Source organism: Gordionus sp. m RMFG-2023, chromosome 3 (assembly GCF_954871325.1).
Source record: "Gordionus sp. m RMFG-2023 chromosome 3, tfGorSpeb1-WG-v2, whole genome shotgun sequence".
Classification (NCBI taxonomy): domain Eukaryota; kingdom Metazoa; phylum Nematomorpha; class Gordioida; order Chordodea; family Parachordodidae; genus Gordionus; species Gordionus sp. m RMFG-2023.
In genome coordinates, this window is record NC_088777.1 from 15964513 (window position 1) to 15988626 (window position 24114).

Below are 24114 nucleotides of genomic sequence, written 5' to 3' on the forward strand. Positions count from 1 at the left end.
TTATAGAGGCAATATCATTACAGTTCTAAAAACATGTCCATAATTAGGGTTCCACAGGTACCAAAACCTTTCTTTAGGTGTAACTAAGGGATTCACAAATGCAAGATCATTACAGTTCTATATATGTCCATAATTAGGGTTCCACAAGTACCAAAACCTTTCTTTAGATGTAACTATCTATGTACTGACCATGATTCAAATGTATATAAGATAAGAAAACTCATGTTATAATTATAAATTGTATAAGCTGGAAGTACATAACCATGATTCAAATGTATATAAGATAAGAAAACTCATGTTATAATTATAAATTGTATAAGCTGGAAGTACATAATTAACAAAATATCTTATCTTGAGGATCTTCTGATAAATGTAAAGCATCTTGAAAATAATTCCATAACTTTGAATATTCTTCATAGGACTTCAATTAGTGTTTACATGGCATACCTGCCACCGATGTTATAGTTTGATCTAAAAAAATAAATATACATTATAATAATAACTTCTAATATAGTATTGAATCTTGTGCTAAAATCAAATTTGAAGTGGCAAAAATTGAATTGAGTAGCAGCCATTTTGTGTTTGGAGCTTATACGTAAGAAACATATGAGAATTTCATAAATTTCAGGTTTATTTTTATTATATATTATATTTATAATCTTATTTTTTTATACTAGATGAATAAAAAACATTTTTAGAGCATTTATGGTTATACTGTTTTGATTATTGCCTAATATAATCAAAAATTAAAATTAGATTTTAGGTAAAAATTTAACAGAACTGTACTTTTTCAAGGGCATAAATCAAGTATTATAAAAATATTTTATTTAACTTAAATATTTATAAGTCAAGGAAAAATTATGGTGATTATTTGTAAGAAAAAACTACACTTTATACCATATACTTTTATTTATAATAATACATTTATTTTATTAGAAATAAATATAACATATATATATTATTTGTATTTATTATTGTAAAAATTTATAAGATTATTTTATTTTTCACAATATACATATTCATTATTGATTTTTGTACTTTAGTGAATTAAATTTAAATAAATATATTTAGAAATGGATAGTTATAATTATTAAGGAATAACATAATTCAAAGCAAAAATAAAATATAAAAAGACTTATAAATTATAAAATATAACCTCTTTTTATTTACTAAAAAAATAAGTACAAAAGTAATTATATCAAAAATTTTTTTTATATAATTCAAAATATTTATCAATAAAATCATATATATTCAATTTTGTTTTTGGAGTAATTTCTAAAATTCCAAATCACATGTTAAATATTTTCATAGCAAATCTGATATAATAATTTTTACAAGAAAAAAATAGGTTAATATAAGCTGCATCTTTAGATTTAATTCTGAATATTTAATTTGAGATATCATACTTATGAAAGGAAATTTTGCTTCCTGAACAATATTTTTGGTTACAGCCATATGCACTACAATATATTATCATTTTCTTAAAATATAAAAAATATATTAAATTTTTTAATAAATTTCAAATCATAATATATCTTTCCTCACTTTGATTTATGTTATTGAATATCTAAATATTAAATTAATTCTTATAAAAAATATTCATTCTAACTTGATAAGATATATATTTGAAAAATCTTAAAGATATTCATAAGGTATTAAAGAAAACAATAAATCCTTACTTCTCTAGAAATGACAAAATTTTAAACTGTATTCTTATTACTATACATACAGATTTCATTTTATATTGATTAGTCTATATAAAATATTAAAGATATTCATTAAGTAATAAACTGCAAATGTTTATAAAATGTTTTTTATTCATATAGTAAAAAATAAGATTTTAAATATAATATATAATCTCTTATCTTATCTAGCACGTTGGTCATAGACCTGCCCAAAATGAGCGAACGTGAATTTTAAAAAGGCCCACCCTTCATAAAATTATGCCGATTTTTTTTCTCAGGGATACCAACAAATATTGTAACCAGTTGTAGTTTAACTAAATGAGTGAAGCTTACCCTTTCCGATATTGTAATAGTGAGATTTAGTAATTATTAATATAAAGAAATATAAATCTTATCTATTTTTGAGTCTTGAATAACCATATTCATGATAAAGAGTGAGTTAAGAATATTTGAATCCATAGACATCAAAATTCCATTTGTTAGAAGTTATATTCTTCCAAAAACTGAAAACCTGAAATTTATGAAATTATCATGTTTCTTACATAAAAATGGCCGCTACTCAATTCAATTTTTGCCACTTCAAATACATCATTGATTGACATCGAATATTGAAGGATATCGCACTTAAAATCTGGAAGGTTTCGCACCCCATCACGGTATTCCTCGCAAAGTTTCTTTAACCGACTCTGGATATTATAACTGCGATTTTTTTTCGGTGTCCAACTATTTACCACGCCATCATTCAAGTTTAGTTTCATCGATAGCCACCTCGCATTCCATTTTTTTAAAATAAATTCCCAGATTGATGGGTGTTTATTTCCAACCAGATTAGAAAAACGATGATTCCAACCTTCGCATTGATTATTTGTGCGTTATTCATCGGATAGTGTTCTGATTCATGTTCCAAGTTTCTGGAGGACATCGAGGCTCAATTCGACGTGTTTGGAACTGAGGTGACAAATTCTATAAATATGAAAAAAAAATCCGGTGTATTTTTTTCCTGGGGTTTTTTTTCCTATTACCATAGATTATATACTTTTTTTTCATATAATATAATATCTTTTGATTTCACACCATATTGTTTTACTTAAGGCAAAAGGAAGAAAATTATAATAATAAAATGATTATGACACATGGAAAATAATATTTATTTTTAAAATACGCTGATAGCCATTTAATGGATGATAATTACTTATAAATTAGGTGTTATTTTTTAAAAAGTGTATTAATACATATTTTTAAATAGGTGCTAATTTAAAAAAGGAAAGTTTTTTAGAATCCAAAGCACCTAGCAAGCGACGCCTCTGTTTCTAAGTATTTTCTCAAACAATGCCTGGCAGTGTTTAGACACTTCATTTGTTATTTTTCTTGCGTATCACATTATTACGAATAGTGATCTGCATCGGGCCTAATTTTTCAAGCCCGGCCCGGCCCGAAATTTTTTTAAAAAGTTTTGCCAAATTTTTTTTAAGTTATATGTCGTTTAGTTTCAATAAATAAAATTAAATATTTTTATTTTACTTAGATATATTTAAAAAAATTTCCAAGGTCCGACCCGACCCGGCCCGAATTTTTTTTTAAATATTAGGCCCGGCCCAAACTAGATTATTATAAATAGAATTAGGCCCGAGCCCGGCCCGAAGCCCGTTTGGGCCGGGCCGGACTAACTTTGCAGATCTCTAATTACGAATACTCTCCAATTCCAATGCAAACTTTGACCCATAGCCAAAAACCTTTTAACCCTTCGGTAAAGGCTAATCTTTATATTTCTTTGCGAAATAGTATCATTTCTTCTTTTTAGCTAACTGCTAATTTTTTTCTTCTAAAAAGTAGTTATGGTTTAAAGTTAAAATCACTTTGTAAAATTTATAGCCCAAAGAATTAATCATTCAGTAGATAGATCTTTGTTGTCTTATTTTTTTATTTTTAAATCAATTTAACAATATTTAATCCGAGATTTTCCTTGATAATTTGTTGCAAACTATGTTTCCCTGGATGTTGAACATTTTGACGCCTTTTGAGGCTAATGCGACTAAGTATTACTGGATCAACTAATTTATTAATATTATTTGATCGTTTCTCTACTTAATAAGGAGTTTATTAGCTATGACTGAATTTATCATGGTCTGATTCTTTCAACGATTTGGATATCCATTTGAGATGACATTTTAAATAATATACAAGTTATTTAGGTTTATAATAAAAATATATTTCAAAATTAAATAATAAATCATAAAAATTTTTATGATATATTATATTTAAATTTTCATGTTGATAGTTATATTCATATTCATTATATTTTTCAAAAAAAGGAGCGCGCTAAAAAAATAAATGATATTTTTAAAAGTAACGCGTTATTAGCTATAGTTACCAAAAAAGATAGCTCGCTACTTTAACAATTCTGTATATAAGACAAGTTCGACTATATAAAATACAATTTTTTAAATATATTTTTATTTATATTCAAATACTTTTTTTTGTATTCGTAATCAAACATTTGAAAATTTGCCCAACCCCGTTAATGCATTATTGTTGCTAGGTATTGTTTTAAACCTTTACATAATGTGATATTTCTATTTTTTAAAATTCTTAAGTAAGGAACAACTTTCCATTATTTCAAAAAGTAATACTTTACTAAAAAATAAATTGGTTTTAGCTAAGTGTAATTAATATCATCTACATTTTCATTCAACTTAATATAATTGATTGATATCATCTATAATCTCAGCTTAATTTTAGTATTAGAGATGAAACTTATAAGCTTAACACAATAAAATTGATTTAACAGCAAAAACAAAGTAAATCCATTGGTGAATAGCGTTTACTGCATCTAATACTAATATATCAATTTAAAAGTATTTGTATTTTTATTTAATCCTGATAAATGCATAGTTTTTTAGTTTTCTATTCCTAATATTCTTCATAGTAATCAGATGAACCTTAACGATAGTCCTCAATTGGTTTCATCATAATTGAGCCTTGTGATGTAAAATTCACGGGAATTTAAGTCTTGGGGAAATTCCCGAGAAAAATAAAAATTAAACATTCAAAATATTTTATTTATATATAATACAATTAATATAAACTAGAGACCTGCAGACCCGGCTCTGGTACCTGGGCAACTAATATAGAATGAAGCACCCCTTTAAAAGTAATATTATACCGAGGTTAAGATATTAATGATTTCCTTTCTGCCTAACTGATATCGACTGAACCCTTTATTTATGGGGTAATATTACACTGAGTTTAAAAAAAAATTATGGTTTTTTTCAATCTAAATCAGTACTTCTCTATTTAAAAAATTAATATTTTATTAAAACAGCGATTTAAACCAAAAAAATCGACTTTTTTTAAAAAAAAATCAGAATTTTTCCAACTTTAATATTGATGGATTTTATCTTTGCTATTTTTCAATAAATATACTATATTATTATTTTTGGGTATCAGTGGTATTTGTAATTGATGGTATCGGCTAAAAAAATGGTGTCAGTGCACCTCTGGGTTTGCATATTTCTCTGCGTATAATTAAATTTTAATATTTTTATATTCAATTTAACATTTTAAAAAAGTTGTATGTACAAAAATAAATAATTCTAATCATACATTATTTTTATAATTTATTGAATTTCTATGACTAAGAGCGTATTTATGAGTTTTTTGAATTCATTTCAATTTTTAATATGAAAAAGCATTTTTTATATTTAAAAAAATGACAAAAATATTAGTCAATTTTACGAATATAAATATATCCTGGTATACATTATAATTCTATCGAAAATTGGATATTTTGACATACCATCGCTAGTATCATTCATTACAATGTATATCGATATTCGTATCAATACCAATCTTCGTTTAATCTATTATCGTAATGTGATGGCTGGCATGGAAAAGAAAACCCTCTATTTTTTAGTGCTAATTTTTTGGCGTTCTCTTCGTCTAATTTTTGCTGTTGATATTTTGACTGAGCACTTAAAATTTGTTCGAACGACACTTTTTCTAGCTCCGATTCGGCTTTAGAAGGCGTTTCATGCTGACAATTAAAAAAACAATAAATATAAACTATAGTTGTTAAATGAAGGTGAATGTTAAAAGTTCTCAAATAGTGTTTATAACATATAATTTATTGATTTTAAAAAATACTAGCTTATTTCATATGGCAAGTCAAGTTCTGAGATTAGGAAAAACTTTTTGTATATTTTTAATAAATTTGATAAATGCTAAGCTATTTAAAATCAAATTGATGACTTGGGCTGCTGGAGTAGTCATAAGTATCTCTTTGATTTCAAAGGGGGAGACTAGGCGTCTAATATCAAACAAGTTTAGCAAAAAAATTAACGTAATTTTTTCGCCAAAGTTTAGGCTCCAACCTGATACTAACGCCTCATTCAAGTATTTTACGATTTTTAAAAATATCCATTTTTATAAATATGTCGTATCTTTTAAAGGAGCCAGAATTATGTGGGGTTATCCCGGGATTTAAATGAATCCCTTTGAAAATTCAATTTTTTAAAAGGATTAATCGTGATAATAGGTATCTTATTTTAAAACACGTTTTGCTTTATTTATTTATTACTTATTTATTTTCAAAGTTGTTATTAATTTGCTTTATGAAAGTAGATATGTCCAATATAGGTATCAATCGAGAACAAATCAAAAAGGTCTAATAGACAAGTTTAATTTTTTCGCGCTCGGCATATTTCCCGTGAACAAAAAATATTTTTTTTCTAAAACTGAGTTAAACAAGAGGCAAATAACACATTTTCAACGTTTTTACTTAAAAAAAGTGTATAAATATATAGAATTATGAAATGCCATTTGTCATCATTTGGATTATGTAAAAAAAAATATTCAATTTATTTTGAATAAGAAATAAAACAATTCAGATTTTTATTTAAACATATAGATATTTTACATTTTATACATTCTAATCTGAATAAACCATTTGTGCAGTTCTTGCATCTTTGCCTGATAGTCGCCGATGGCCAATACCCTCTGTGATTGGGTGAAAACTATTCAATTTCCTTTTTTTTTCAATCTTCAAAGTAGATCTATCTTATTTTCTATCATTTTCCTTTCCAACTATCGCCAATCCTTTAGCTATTCGAACTAAATACTAAAAGAGACAATGTTTAATATTTTTCTGTTTTATGTAGCGTCTATAGAGCAACCATGAGTTCACTACACCGGAATCTAATAAATGAAAGAAAACTCATATAAAAACGATTTTATGTCAGTTTTGTAGAGTTTAATCAACATATTATGGAGATCCACCCCGCCCATCACACCATTATAGTTTTGAATTATGGGGGAATTTCGACATTGAGAAAAGATTTATCAGATAACGACCATCTTCTCGTTCGTTATATGGGATTTATACCCATGATGATATGATGATAAACCGATTTTTTATCAAACCATTTGCAAATTATAATATTATTATTAGAATCCCCTTTTTAATAAAGGGACCCTCTTCTTTTTTTCTTTAGGATTTTGTCATCAACCTAATGACATCCCGATAATCAATTAGATATAAGGGTCCCCGACATGGTAAAGCCATTATCTTTGAGCGCAACTGCTAAATTATACAAAGAAAAAAAGTTATTTATGTAAATTTTATGATTTTTATGTGGGAGAATAGTTTCTAATAGTTGAATAACGATATCTCCGCTAATTCCCATCAAAGTTTTTTTTTATATTTGTGGATTTTCCTAAATATATCTCGAAATCATATAGCATTCCAGATGAACCACATAAAGCGAAAATTTTAATTCCCCATTTATGCGGTTTAGAGCTAATATATTGTTTATATTCACATCGCCCTTTGAAGGGGGCTATTATTTCATCAATGGATAATTTTTCCTCCAATTGAATCTTTCTCAAGTTCACTTTCATTGCACTAATAAATAGTCTTAGTTTTAAAAGTTTATCGTTAGGATGACCCCTAAGGATTATATTATTATTATCATTAATATGAAAATATTTTTTCAATTCCAATAATTTATTTCTTGTCATGAATTGAGAAATCACTGTCTCTAGAGCCCAATATTGCTTTATTGATGAAAAATTTAACATGCCACATGCAAAGGTGAATTCAAATAAATTTTTCAATTTCATTAGTATTTGTATTTGTTGATTTACCAGATAATTGAAAAGAATAAATCTTCGTTTGTTCTACTAAATTGTTAATAATATGATCGTCTATAGATTTTTTAAAATATTTGAAAGGCGAAATTCCTTTATCGGGTGGAGGGAAAAATTAAAATTCTTGTTTAAATTCTGTATCATATTTATATATATCCTTATTTCGCCAAAGTGTTTTCCTATTATTTGATATACTATCATTTTTATCATAATTCTGTGGCATTTTCAAAGTCCTCATCATTCTCAATATCTGCATCATATATATATATCTGAGTTCATCTAAAAAATTATTTATAAAAATTTGCATAAAAATTTTTAAAAATAAATTTACTATATCATATTTTCAAAATTTAATTTTAAAAAATCTATGGAAAACATTCAATTAGAAAATCCCAATGTTACCAATTTGGATTTCCTTTAAAAAATCCCAATGTTACCAAATTGATTTCCTTCAAAAACATATAAATAATAGTTATTGTTATTATTTTATACTAAACGTGAAATACTAGTAATAATCTATTATAAAAACATTATATACCTTTGACTTATATATTTATAGAATGGTTATAGATGTAAAAGTATAAAAATTTGGTTCCATGTCAATTCAGCGAAACTTTTATCAAGAAACCCTTTTTCGCGAAACATTTATCGCGAATGTCGTTTATCGCGAATGGATTTTATAGCAAAACTTTTATCGCAAATCCATAATAGCGAATACTATTCCGCGAATCGCGAAATGAATATTGCGAATTTTTTATAGCGAAACCTTTATAGCGAATACATTACCACGAATACAATATCGCGAAACAAATATCGCAAATTTTTTATAGCGAAACCTTTAATGCGAATACATTACCGCGAATCAATAATCGCGAAAATTTTATAGCGAAACCTTTATCGCGAAACATTTGAAGCGAATACATTACAGCGAAACTTTTATCGCGAATCAATAATCACGAAAATTTTATAGCGAAACCTTTATCGCGAAACCTTTAAAGCGAATACATTACCGCGAAACTTTCGTCGCGAAAATTTTATAGCGAAGTTATTATCGTGAAGATATTATAGAGAATTTAATATCGCGATAATTGCTAATAATGACTAATTTATTTTGAATTATTTTTTTATAATTATATTATTTGAATAATATTTTTTTAATTCAATAGTAATTTATATATTAATAATGGCCACTGATAACTTTTGGAATCATATTTTTAATTTTTGCTCTTTCGTATTTTATCACTAACTATTATAGTTTTAAAAAATCAATTTTTTCTTACCATTTTCGCGCCAAAATTTTAATTCATATTTTCGGTTATCAAAACTTGCTAAAAATATAAGTAATAATTTTATAATTTTTATATAAAAATTATCATCTTTTTAAACATTTTAGGTGCTGTAATTTGAGCATAATGCCATTTGGCATCAATGGTCATTTCTTATGCACTAAAATATTTTTTTATCAATAAATGGGAATTTTAGTCAAATTATTTAGGATATTTAGATTTAGGGCTAAAACGGAAGTGGGGAAGGGGGGGGGGTAATCAGATTATATTTTGATAATAGTTAACTGTATTGATTATTTAATGTCTAATAGTTTTCTTGGATATAGGGAGAGGTCCTAATAAATATTTTATATATATAACATGTAATAATATGAGATACATTTTAATCACTATGCATTTAGATATGACTACTCCCCGAGGGTGATATTTCTGAAGCTGATATAGAGAGCTCAGATGAAGAAGACAATTATTATCCTTTGCTAGATGATTTGCCAACCTCATCTTATATTACAAATGAACTAGGTCTTGAATTGGAGGATATAATCGAAGATACTACTATAACTAAAATAAAAGATAACCCTCTTTGGTCTAAGAAAGACATTGGAAACATGAATACAGAATTTACTCATATGGTGGAAATTCCTGAACCAGATTCAACTCCTCTAACCTATTTTCGTAAATTTTTGGACAACCAAATGATCAGCAATTTTATATCAGAAACAAATATTTATTCCTTCCAATGTTGTGGAAAATCTATAAATACTGATAGCAATGAAATTGAAAAATTTATTGAAATACATTTGTACTAGCTTAGTTAAGATGCCTTCTATACGGCAGTATTTGAGACATCTATTCCACAAGTATCAGAAACTATGTCCCGCAATCGTTTTCTTTTGATCCGAAATTTTTCCATATTAATAATAACAAAAATATGGTAAATAGAGAAGATAAAGATTACGACAAATTATTCAAAATTCAACCTTTCATATGCCAGCTAAAAAAAAATTCAACTCGAAGAGAAGTTAGCTGTAGACGAATTCATAATTCCTTTCAAGGGGCGCTCTAAATTAAGGCAATACATTAAATCGAAGCCCCATAAATGGGGGATAAAAGTGTTTGCCCTATGTGGCTCTTCTGGATTTATGTATGATTTTGAAATATACCAAGGAAAGTCTACTAATACTATAAAATCATATTTAGGTATCAGTGGAGATATCGTACTTCGCCTGTCTGAAATAATACCATCAAATAAAAACCATAAATTATATATGGATAATTTTTTCTCCTCATACCAATTATTTATGATTCTTAAAAAAAGGGATATTTGGTGTCCGGAACGGTAAGGTCTAATCGAGTATCAGAATGCGCACTTAAAAACGATAAGGCTTTAAAAAAGGAAGGAAGATACGCTGTAGATTATAAAAGTGAAAAAAACGGTATTATTATCTGCAAATGGCAGGACAACAAAGCTGTTATTACAATATCTAATTTTATAGGTGTTTTACCTACGACCAAAATTAAACGATGGTCTGTATCGGACAAAACCTTTATAAATGTAGAAATGCCCGCTATAATTAAAAACTATAATGAGGGAATGGGTGGAGTAGATCTTCACATGCTGGTGGAGTTATATAAGACAGATATTAAATGGAAAAGATATTATATGCAAATGGTTTTCCATTTATTGGATTCTTGTGTAATAAATGCATGGCTCCTTTATAGACGCCTTATGAAAGCAAATAATATCAAATTTATGACATTATTGCTATTTAAATCTCAAATAGCAAAAGGGCTGATGCTAGCAGGAAAGGATAATAACAAGAAGACTGGAAGACCTTCCAGTATAGTTGTAAAGAGAAGAAAACCCATAAATATTGTCCCCATATCGGATAAGATATGACCAAGTAGGTCATTTCCCAAAGCCCGTAACAATTAAACAAAGGTGCAAGTATTGCGTAGATGCATATTCAAGAATTATGTGTCAAAAGTGTAATATTTATTTATGTTTAAATAATAAACGAAATTGTTATTTGTCATTTCATATGAAATAAAATATTTTTTTAAATGAACTTGCATTTTGCCCATTGATGACATTTAAAATCATTGAATATTTTTTGATAGAAATACTCGAAATATGTTTTTTTGATAAAAATGTGTTATTTCTGTCTATAATAAGTATCTCTTAAAAAAAAATTTTTTATCTAGGGAAAAAAAGTGGGGCACGAAAGGGTTATGAAATTTGTTATTGAAATACACTTTTTTCGCTATCCTATCCTTTTCTTCAAAGCTCTTATTTTAAAATAATCGCGAACAAGGAACTCAGCTTTATCAATATATTATATCAATGAGTTTATTAGTTATATCTTGATATTTACTGGCGAAATTGATATCTGGGTAGCATTCCTATTTATTGTCTGATGACTTAATATTTATAAATTTATCAATCAATTTTGGCCAGGGTTAGTAAGTCAGTCAATTGACCAGTCAAATGACTAGATTTTGACGGGTCAATTGAAATGGGAAATATTTGACCTGGTCAAATATTGTATAAGATCTGAATATAAAAATATGTTTGAAAAAGAAAAAACGATATAAATTCATGTGATCATAATGCTGCTATTAATTGAGTTCCTAATATTAAGGAGAACATTTTAATCATAGTGAATTTAATGAAGTATGTAATATTCAGAAATAAAAGCCGCTTGTTTAATAGAAAATCATGGGGAAAGCAGTAACTTCAATAAGAAGCAATCAGATTTCAATCTCAAGCAGTGAAATTAGCTTTGACCACCATGGCCATTAAGAGAAGTGGCATTACTAACAATTCCTAGATCTACTTCTTCTTCAGAAAGAAATTGGTCGATTTGTGTCAATAATCTTACTTAAACAGAAATCGTTTGAAGATTTAGACAAAAAGAAAATTGATTATTAATATTAAAGAAAATGATGATATTCAATATAAAAAATTTATTTGATTTTAACCATATTTGACCGGTCAAATGCCCAACCGTAGTTTTGGCAGTCACTATTCTTAAACAGTGTAGATGAATAAAGTCTACAACATTACTGTTTAGAATATCAATTTTGAATGGCAATTCAAAAATAAATTACATCTAAGTGAAATAAGGGATTTCCCCAATTTAAAATATTTATTAATCTTATTATTTTACGATCTTTATAGATATCTTTTCTGTTTATTTGAAGGGGGGGGGGGGCGTGATAAAAATTTTATTATAATATCTCGGTATTAATTTCAATTAATTTAAATATAATATTTTGATATGGGTTCTTATTGAATCTTAAATAATTTTAAAATATAATAAAAAAATAGATACACTAAAAATTAACAAATAATTAATGACATATTTGATAAATTATAACTATTAAAAAAAAATTATTGCCGAAATTTAAAAAAAAAAATTTTCTCGTCTGGCTGGTGCCATTCCTTTGGTTATAAAATATAAATATTTTCGCCATTCTTTCCTCTTTATTTCGAAGTCTTATAAAATATGTTATCAAGCAAAAATAAGGAGATCTTACCCTTTAAAAATTATTTGTTCCGCCTGGATAAAGTAGTCTCAGATACAAATTATTATATATGCCTTAATCAAGATATATTTAAATGTCCTGTACGACTTACAAAAAAAAATGGTAAGATAGAAGATAATAAAGAAATACACAATCATTCAGAAAATCCAATCGAAATGGAAACCAAGAATAATCAATTCAATTAAGAATGAAGCTTTGAATAATAGTAATACTATGGATACTCCAAACGTTATTGTGGCGAAACACGTATCTCAATTAAGTGATTCCATATCAATGGCACTACCATCACCGAATCTTATGAAACGTATAATTCACCGAACGCCGAGTTCAAACAGTTTTGCACCTCGGAATCCTAGCAGCCTTATTGAGCTGGTAATTCCGCATGAATATTCAATTACAGATAAGTATGAGGCTTTCATACTTCATGATGATGGTGCGGTAAGATTTTCTATAAATTTTTTGAACAAATATAACTAAATCCTTTATTTTTATTGCGATAAGCTGCCCGATAAGAAACACTTTATTATAATTGCTTATTTATATATCATGTGTGCTAGGTTCCCGACCGTGTTATCATATTTGGAACAAGAAAAAATTTGGACTTCTTAGCTTCATGCGAGCATTGGTTTCTGATGGTACATTTAAATCGTCGCCACCTTTATTTACGCAAATTTATACAATTCATGGGATTAAAAATAATAATGTTTTACCTCTCATATATATTGACCAATAGAAAGATTATGAAACATATAAAAGAATATTTACTATTATAGGTGACAACTTAATATCAACTCCAAAAAAATTATGACGGATTTTTAAATGGCCAGTGTAAAAGCTTTCAATGAAGTGCTTCCCAGTTCGCAACACAAATGTTGCTATTTCCATTTTGGCCAATCCTTTTGGCGAAACATTTAAAAATATCCAGAAATATAAAACAGATGTGGAATTTAATATACAACTTAGAATGATGGTTTGCTTGGCATTTGTGCCACCCCTAAATGTAGTTGAAACATTTCAATTACTAATAAACTCCGAATTTTATTCTAATAATCAATTGTTACTTCAGCCTCTAATTGAAACTTTTGAAAAAGCTTACATTGGTAAAACGTTTGGAAGAGGCAGACTACCTGCTTTGTTTAATATTGAACTATGGAATTGTTACCAATAAAGGGGAAGCGAAAACCAACAACGCGGTTGAAGGGTGGCATAGATGCTTCAGTTCCCTCCTAACAAGTCACCATCCAAACATGTGGAAATTTATATCAAGTTTCTATTATTTTAAAATGATTTAAAAAGTATAAAGATTTACTAATAAACTATATAATTTATATTCTAGGCTTAAAAAAACAACAAGGGTTGACAGAGTTAAAAATTGCTCAATATAATTCTGATGAAACACCCTCTATCCCGAGAAAAAAATATCGAAATCTACATGCGAGAATAGTAACAATTGTTTCTGACTTCGAAAATCGATCAAGATTAGATTATCTTAAAGGAATCGCTATTAATCTAACATTGAATGTTTAATTTTTTTAAATTCTTATCTACAATAAATAAAAATTTTGTTTGTTTTTATATAATAGTCCCAAATTTTTTATATTTGCATTATTTTTTTGTGATAAAAATATAGGAAGGTTTACTTTGGTATAAAATTTAGCTAGCTACATTCAGACTCATTCATCAAGATACAGATTTTATGAGGGTATTTACAAATTCTTTATGTGACGCAGTCTTTCTCTACCACATCAATCCCACGATTAATATACCTTTCGTCATGCATTATAAAACTATTTTAAAATTCATATTCCTAGCCCTTGAGTCATATAGTTGTTTTCCCATATAAGTATGATCACTTTTGGTGAGCAACATTATTAGTAAAATATTATTATAAAATAATACTCAAGTATTACACTAAAGGGCAAAGTTTAAAACGAGGATTATATTTTCCTTTTATTTATTAAAGCATGTAAATTTTTATATATTGGGGTGTTTTGTTTTTGTCCGATGTTTTTTTCTATGGTTATTTTTAACCAGTCATTGTCCAAATCAGTGATTCTTTTGAAATTTTACACTTCAGTTATATATATTTAACAAACAAACTATTGGTTTAGACGATATGATATGGCAATGCTCTACTTTTTCCTTCACATATTCAATAAATAAAAAAATCATTTTTTAAAAAACTTTTTATAATGAAATTTATTTTATAAGGATATTTATTCTATATGTAAATTAGATATAAAAAAATATGACCTAAAGGGATCTATTAAAATAAGATAATACTTGCTATACCATTTCCTATTTTAACTTAAGAAAAGGACTGTGGAGAATATATTGTATTCACTTTAACAGGGGCTTGTATACTCATCTATAAATGATATCAACCCTCTCAAAACTTTTAACCTCCTACCAAATATAAATAATTAAAAAATGAAAATACCATTCATCCCTTTCCAATTTTATTCAAATAATGATAATTATTTCATAACTAACTATCTTCCCTCTAATTTCAATGATGCTCCTCTAATGAGTTCGCAGTTCAAGTTACGATATTGACCTTGCTATAAAAATTTGAAAAAAAATTGGTTGAATTAATTTTGTTATATTATAGCTCTAAAATTCCTTAAGGTTATTAATTATTTAAATATTGGAATTTGGTTAACTTTTTTTAATATACTATATTCTCATTTGATTTGATAACAATGTAATTGAGCTTGGGTGGCTTCATGTCATGAATAATAAAACTAAAATTTAAAATACATCATTTTTTTGGTTATATTTTTTTAAAAATTATTTTTATTTTTTTTACGGCATTAGAAATAATCTAAATTTTTTTTATTAAACAATAGCTCAACCTATTCGCTTGATGAAAATAATTAGCTATCCTAATTGTTTTAAATTTTACCATAATCAATCCATCTCATTTTGATATAACATTTTCCAAAGTTGCCGCAAGTTATGTCATCTGTCGGAAAAGTTTCCAAGCTTAATTTTCTTTTGGCTAAAATATCGAGTTATCTTTAAATCCTCATATTTTGAAATAGTAAAAAAGTTGATTTTATAAATAATGATAGTAATATTTTTTTAAGATATTTCATTTAATTTTTTTATTATAATTGCTTTTTTTAGATTCTTTGTTCAATCTAAATTTGATTCAAATTTTTGAAATTCTAATAACTTTTGGTTCATACTCAGGGTTGCCAGGTCAAAATTTTCAAATTACGGGAGAAATTTGGTATTATGCGGGAGAAACATGAAAATTGCGGTAGAAATATAAAAATTGCTAAAAAAAATTTTTTGCTGGCGGCCTTCGGCCGGGATTTTGAATTGACTTAATTATCCGCCTATTATTTTTTATAATTAGTTTATATAAATACAAAGTCGGTAACTATTTTTCAAAATACAATAACATCTTGATTTATTAAAATATATTAATTTATAAAAAAAACCAACGATCTTTTTTAAATATAAAAAAACGATTTTAATTTTACAATTAAAAATATATTTTATGCGAATGTCCCTTAAAACGACCGCAATTGGAAATCTACCGTGTGTGTGTATAACATTATAAGGATAGGCGCTTAATTATCACGTATCACGTTTAAAAACATAATAAGGTACTCGAAAATAAGATATAATACAGATGCAACTACAGTTGCGGCAATTGTACTTATCTTGTAGTACAACATTCACAGAGATACTTATCATCACAATGTTGGTAGAATCTTTTTTCCATAATAACGACTCTAATATAAATGAAAATTATACTTGTAGAACAAAAATGAGCAAGGCTATCATTAATGTTTTAAGACCTAAATCCAGGAGGTCAATTTTTGACGATTTGAAAGATGGGCATATATATGCAATTCTAACAGATGCATCTAATAAGGGAAATATTTCCCTTGATCTTCCGCTATTTCAACAAAATTAAGGTCGTTTCAATAAAACTATTAAATTTTTTCCCCTCAAATAGTGAAAAATCCAAAGACATAGCTAACCATATAATGGTAAATATATCAGATTCGAGATGATCAATAAATTGCATGTCAGCTTTCTGATCTGATAATGCCTAAGTGAATTTGGTAAAAACAGAGTGTATTTACAGAAGTGAGCCAGCACAATGTTGGTTGCGATATGTTCCTAATACCCCCCATCGATAGAATTTTAAAATTTTATAAACCTTTAAAAATATTCCTCAAATAGTCCTATCATTTTAAATTTTTTTCAATAATGAATGGCAGAGGTATATTTAGGAATGATTTCACATGTAGAATGTGCAGTTGCAATCAGAAGAATCTTAACAAAGATTCACAAAATTATGCTGCAGATGTGTCCATCTTTACAGTTAAAAATTGACAATATATTTTATGGTGCCATTGCTAAAACTTAATTATTTTATTTGAAATTTAAATAATAGAACTAAATGTTTACCGTCGTTATTGAGATTATAAAATTCCTGCCATGACATATAATACATTATTTAACCATTAGCTCGTTCTGTAATGTTGTTAAATACGATTTCTCTCCTTTTTCCAGGCAGTCCTCATCAAGCTAAAAATGCGCTCGGATGAGGCATTAGAATGAGGTAAGGAGAAGTTTTGGCGTATCATAAAAAATAGAGAGAATTACAATCTCTTCAAACAAGACATCAATGTCTTTCGGTATTTTTAATATATTTAATAAATTATAAAAAACATCAATTGATGGTTTCTGTTCCAATGTCATAATATTTATACAATTGTAAATAGAGTTATTAAAATCAAATTTTGATGTAAATATTCTAAAATTGTCTTAATAAAAATTTCTGCTTCATTTAAAAATGTATTAATTAGAGTATTATTTAAACATTTTAATATAATATTTTTAGCAATAGCGCCATAAAATTTATTATCAATTTTTAACTATAGAGATGAACAGAGCTGTAGCATGATTTTGTAAATCATTTTTAATAAAGAATATTCTGATTGCAACTGAATATTAACTGCATGCAGTAGATTTCCTACATGTGAAACTCCCAAATATGCTTCTGCCATTTCATACTCGAAAAAATTTTCAAAATTTTAGGACAGCCTTTAAAATCTTTATTTAAGAAGTATTTTTTTAAGGGTTTGTAAAATTTAAAAATTCTATCGATGGCAGGTATTAATGACAACCACCTGATAGGTATATATCGCAACAACTCACATCATTCCAAGTCAGACCACTTCACCAACTCTTTTAATTCATTAACTCTTTTAGTTGAACTAAATTCGTTAAAACATTTTATCACAATTATTTCGACATCCACAGATAGTACATTCATTGCCTTCTTGCAAGAATTATGTAGTATATATGGCATATACAGCCAATTGGTATTAATTCATTTGTGCTGCCTCGATTCGGTAACTTTAGTTTTTGCCAAAATTTATAGAGGCATTACAGCGCAGAAAGCTGGCATGCAAATCATGATAACCCTGAAACAGCTATATTTACCATTATGTGGCTAGCTATATTGTTGGATTTTTCACTATCCGAGGTTTTAACAGTTTTATTGAAATGTTCTTATTCTTGTGGAAAATGAAAAGGATCGAGGGAAATGTTTTAATATTTCCCTTATTAGATCACATTGTAATGATATATATAGAGCTCTGTGAATGTTGAACTACATAATAGATGTATACGATTTCCGCAAATATAGTTTCATTTTGAGAATATTTTTGTATTGCAATCGATGTTGATATACTCCCCTGTACTGACTAATATGAATGAAATAATGTTAATTTATTATTGGATAAAAATAAAACAGGATAGAAAGAAATTTACAAACTAGACATGTTTTTCGAATAAATATTTAAAATTTATTTTAAAAATATAAAAATAATCAATTAATGTCTCAAAATTATTATTTACATATTAAAAACGTTAAAATACTTTTTTTTTAAATTGTGGGAGAAATTAAAAAATTGCGGTAGATTTCCAATTGCGGTAGTTCTGCGGGAGAGAGATATCTGCGTGTAAACTAAAAAATTGAAAGTCTCCCGCTGATGGGGGAGACATGGCAACCCTGTTCATACTTAAAGGTGTGCTATTCTCTATTTATCTTATTAAAACTAGTTTTTGTTTATTGACTAGAAAAACTAATTGATGGAATAGTAAGTATTAATCTGGCATTTCATATGGTATGAGCTCACCTAAAAATATTTGTTTGTTTTCGCATGTTGCCAATCGCGGCAATTTAATCTTATTTTGTCGTTAAAAACTATCTACCAAATGAATTAAAGAATCAATGTAATAAATTTCAATTATTGATTTAAGTTCCAGATTAAATGCTTCCAGAAATTTGGATGATTTTACGCTTTAATGGGTGATATAGATTTTATTTCTCTTATAGTACGGTTACCTTTTTGTGTGTGAAAAAAATAGAATTAATAAATATTAGCGCAAACCAGCTATTTTCCATTCTATCAATAATGCCAAATTAAGCAATTTTTCTTATTTAGCTAATAAACTTTTTCTTTATACTGTTTATTAAAGGAATTAAATTTAAATTAATACGGAACATCTATAAAATTTTCGGAATAAATTATTTCAGTCGCTTAAATCATAGATTTGCCAAAATTTTGTTACAGTTTTTTCCTTTTACGAGCTACTATATACTCGTTTAAATACTCAATTGGTACTAATAAAGCAAGAAATATTGTTATAATTTACAATTAGTTCGTAGAACTATTCAGCCGCCAAATTTAACGGCGCTAATATTAAAATATATAAATCTTGTCTATTACTAAGTTGAAGCATATAAAGAAATTAATCAGAATTATCAAACTATTATGGTAATTATAGATATAAATAACTTAAACCTTTGATTTTGAATGATACGATCAAGTTAGAATATTTTGAAAGAATTAAATAAAAATGTAAATATAAGCCTAAAAAATATGTAAAGATTTATTTTTAATTCTACATTCAAATGCTGGCTCAGAGATGAGATTAATGAATATGATTAGGCGAAAAAATCCTTCTTCGGTCTCATTTGATTTATTAAAGGCCGAATTAATGGTAAAGCAGAATTTTGACATGAATTGCGAAGAGTTAAAATTTCTTTTAAATAAAATAAATTCCTTTCGATAAATATGTAGATTTGGATCTAATTTTTATATATTTTGACTTTATAATAAATATGGATAATATTCAAATTTAAATTTATAAATTATAATTTGAAAAAAATTATTCACCAATATTTATATATAAAAGGATTGCAGTTGTCGTGCTTTCCCGCTTTTTATCCTTTTAGTCATTAAAAATCCCACCTCACTTTTAGAATATAGGAGGTAGGGCCGGGCCTAAAAATTTTTGCAATTTATAAAATGAGAAAATTGAATAAGACACCTATTTAATCTATAATTAAAATATAGCCACTTTTTATAATTATTTTTTATTATCCTTCATTTATATACTATTCTCAAAATTTAGAAAATGTTTTTAACAAACCACCCCTACCTCCCCACCCTTGTCGTGGTAAAATATGTAAGAGTAAATAAATAAACACTCCATTTTGCCCTGGTTTCCCGATATTGGAATATCTTTATTTTCTTGATGAAACATTTTCTATTTATTTTCAAAAAATCCTGATTTTTTTTAATTCCATTTTATTAGAAAAAATGAGTAAAAGTGCTTACAAATTGAGTAGAAGCGTTTAGCGGTGTTTTCATAAAAACGCTGTGATTTAAATTGAACTGGTATTATTTTAAAAAATGATGAAAACTATTTTACGTTTTTTAATTTTTATATTGTTTTAGTTAGACTTGTGAAATGAGCAAAAATAAAAAACTGAAATAACTGAAGATCTAATGATTTATTTCCATAATTTATTCTTCATAAATATTACAAATTTATGTAATCCAATAAAATATTTTGGATTTTTTTTTGATTAATCATAACTTCAGTTATTTCTATTTATTAAAATGCGAATAGAAGAAAAAGGAGAGGTCAAAATATTCAAATGAATTAGTTACTTTTATATCAGAAAGTTATATCGATGTGCATTATCTAAAAATTGTAATTATGAGGCATTAATTATCAGTAAAATCTTCTATAATTTTTAAAAATAATCTGAGAAAATCAATAAAAATTTTTAGCTTTCAGTATATTTTTTTATCTAGATTGGAAAATACGTATTTCATTTATTTTAAATGACATAAAGCACACTTTAAAATTTTATGTGGGGGGGGGGGGGGGGGGGAGTTAACTTATTCTGGTAAAAACTTAACCCAAAATGTGCCCTCCATACTTACAACCATGAGTGAGTAAGACCAGAAAGACTAATATATTTCTATCACGTCAGATAGAGGTTACATGCTTATTAAAAACAAAACGTAATAGAATATTCTTAAAACATTTGCGTTTATGATTTAAGAAACTTCGGTGGGTAAATTGATATTGAATATAACAATTTCACTTAAAATGAATTCGCAATTTTCGCTGTCATGCGCTCGCTATAATAATTTCGCGCAAAAACATTCGCGGTAGAAAATTTGCTATAAATGGTTCGCGATCAAAGTTTCGCTAAAATGTATTCGCGGTTTAGGTTTCGCGGAAATAAATTCGCGATAATTAGTTCGCGATCAAAGTTTCGCCAAAATGTATTCGCTATAAAGTATTCGCGGTTAAAGTTTCGCGAAAATAAATTCGCTATAACGAGTTCGCGATAAAAGTTTCGCTAAAATGTATTCGCGGTTAAGGTTTCGCAAAAATAAATTCGCTATAACGAGTTCGCGATCAAAGTTTTGCTAGAATGTATTCGCTATAAAGTATTCGCGGTTAAGGTTTTGCAGAAATAAATTCGCGATATTGTCTTCGCTATAAATGTTTCGCGGAAAAAAATTCGCGGATTTGGTTTCGCGATATTACCTTTGTTTTAAAATTCCTTCGCGATAAATGACATTCGTGATAAAAGTTTCGCGAAAAAGTGTTTCGCGATAAAAGTTTCGCTGAATTGACCTGATAAGTAAAAATTTTAGCGCATACCTAACTTTGAACTTGTTTTGATATAATAAAATAATGATTTTGACAGGTTAATGATAAAATAAGGAATAATAAATATTGTTTTGTAAATTAATATGTCTAAGTAGCAACATTTAGCTTTTTAAATATAAAAATAAATTGATAAAAAATTTTGATGATAAATGATCTCACTGGGTGCGAAAGGGTTAAGCCTTTAAGGTCAAGAATATTTTTATCAACATAAAATACCGATATAGGTTTTAAATAATAGCTAAATGAAATATCTTTCAACTGAAATGAAAATATTCACTCTTGGTCTTTATATACTGGATTTGGTTTAGATTGGGGTAATAAAAATTTAATATTGAAAAAATATCTTTTAATAATATTCACATTTGGTCTTAACAGTTAGGACTTGATCTCCAATGGGATTGGTGGGGGGAGGGGGGGATACATAAAAAGTTGATGCCAATAATTTTAAAATATATTTATATCATACATATCCAATATGGATATCAAATTAAAAGGTATTTAAAATATATTATACCAATAATGCTAATTATCACTTTAAGTGGTATAGATCTTAAGAAGTCAGTTTTTTTTTAAATTTCATATAACACAAAAATTGTATGATAATTGAAATAACTGATATTATTTACTGTAGGAACTTGGTCTAGGGTTTTTTTTAAACTTATATAAGATAAAAAAATCAAAATGAAATGGGCATCAATGGATTTTTTTAATATTTTCCAATATAGAATTTTAAGGGCTATAAAATGACATATAATTTGTGACATAACATATGTATTTTTATTTTAAATGAGATATAATAAAATCATGATTTATGTGATTTTTGACTTTGAAGATTATATATTTGAATTTGATTTAACTAGTGCCCTAAAAAAAATTTTCTCCTAAAATATACAACATAGATAACTATCATGCTAAGTTTTGTTAATATTAAAAATGGTTGTCTGAAAATATAGTTTTTTGGTCAATTTGATATGGAATAACACATATATTTTAAAAAAATTTATTCATATTTTCATACCAATATTTATTATATATAACAAATTAAAAAAATTTAGTCATATTTTCATACTAATATTTATTATATATAACAAATATTTTAAAAAAATTTCTTAAGTACCATAAAAAAGAAGTGAAAGTTATTTTCTAAAAATCAATAGCTACTTTCTCATCCAATAATCATATTACTTTTTTAAATAAGGGAATTAAAACAAAATGGATGAAACAACATGATTATATCTACCCAAATTTAGGCTGAATTGGATATATATCTCCTTAGATTTAAGCATCAAATAAATAAATGTATTGAAAGTATAAATAATCTAATTTCCAAGAAGATTGGTTGTAAGAAGATAATTACTTAAATGAATGCTTTTTTTAAAAAAAGAATGATATGAATATAGAAAAAATTATCAATATATTTATTTTTTTGAATCAAAAAATAATACTATAAACATATATGACTCCCTATTTTATAAATATATTTCTAAATGAACTTCCAACAATCCTCAAGCTAGTGTTGGGAGGTTGTTTAACCACAAAATATTTAAGGCAATTTTGTAAGATAATACACATATTGATTGAAGTATATAAATAATTTATCAGGCATATAAGAAATGTATCCAGTATGAAATTTGAAAATATTATTAATCCTTTTCTAGGCAAACTACTCAAGCACCTAAAATCTATAAAAACTATGCATATTTGGTACATCTCAACAACCCTAAATCTTAGTAAAAATATCATACCATTTCTGCTAAGAGAGTAACATTTTCACCCCTAACAATATATATTCCTTTATGGATTTCCCCATATTGTTTGCCAACATATATTCTCTCTATTGTTTGTTGTAAAACTAGATTTGCTATTTTAATAACAGATATATACTGTATATTTGTGATATCAAGTACCATATTGATCAACACTTCGGAGAAATCCAATTAATATTCTTCCATCTCTCAACCATACCATTAATTTCTCTATAAATATATATTTTATAAAATATATTGAATAATCATTACTATCTATATCATATACAAGATTAACCGTTCCAGGCAAAAAATTCAAAAAACCAGGATCTCGTGGGTTTAGGTCTGTTTGAACCATTTAACTTTTTAATTATATCTAATGCCTATTAAAAATTAAAATTATGTCACAAATGTGAAAGATGTCACAATTATTGAAAATCAATGCTATATTATTTTTATGAGCTAGGCTAAAAATAAGTAAAAAGTATATATATTAGGTTGTGGGGGGGGGGGGGGGTAAACTACGGCTGCCTATTTTCCCCTATTTTTGGCCTCCATTCCAATTTTGAAGAGCCCCATCCATCTACCCGTAAAAATATTTTGATATTTTAATTTAGAAATTTGTTTTTAATAATCTTAATGTTTTTTAACTTTATTTCAGCAAATTCATCCAAAAATCTAAAAAATATA

General features: G+C 26.8%; 1 protein-coding gene across 2 annotated transcripts; it reads right to left on the reverse strand.

Moving 5' to 3' along the window:
• Nucleotides 1–399: 399 nt before the first annotated feature.
• LOC135926275 (U6 snRNA-associated Sm-like protein LSm1) lies at nucleotides 400–23833 on the reverse strand. 2 transcript variants are annotated; one of them, XR_010571825.1, is made up of 6 exons: nucleotides 23698–23833; nucleotides 23587–23655; nucleotides 23425–23540; nucleotides 5482–5718; nucleotides 2310–2648; nucleotides 400–471 (listed from the first exon to the last, which is right to left on the reverse strand). XR_010571825.1 is itself a non-coding variant. In XM_065462081.1 (4 exons), the coding sequence occupies exons 1-4, from the start codon at nucleotides 23780–23782 to the stop codon at nucleotides 5524–5526; spliced, it is 465 nt and encodes a 154-aa protein (XP_065318153.1). In that variant the 5' UTR covers nucleotides 23783–23833; the 3' UTR covers nucleotides 5022–5523. The 2 variants fall into 2 exon arrangements, 1 of the variants encoding a protein (XP_065318153.1); XM_065462081.1 differs by lacking the exons at nucleotides 400–471; nucleotides 2310–2648 and having other exon boundaries at nucleotides 5022–5718.
• Nucleotides 23834–24114: the final 281 nt, after the last annotated feature.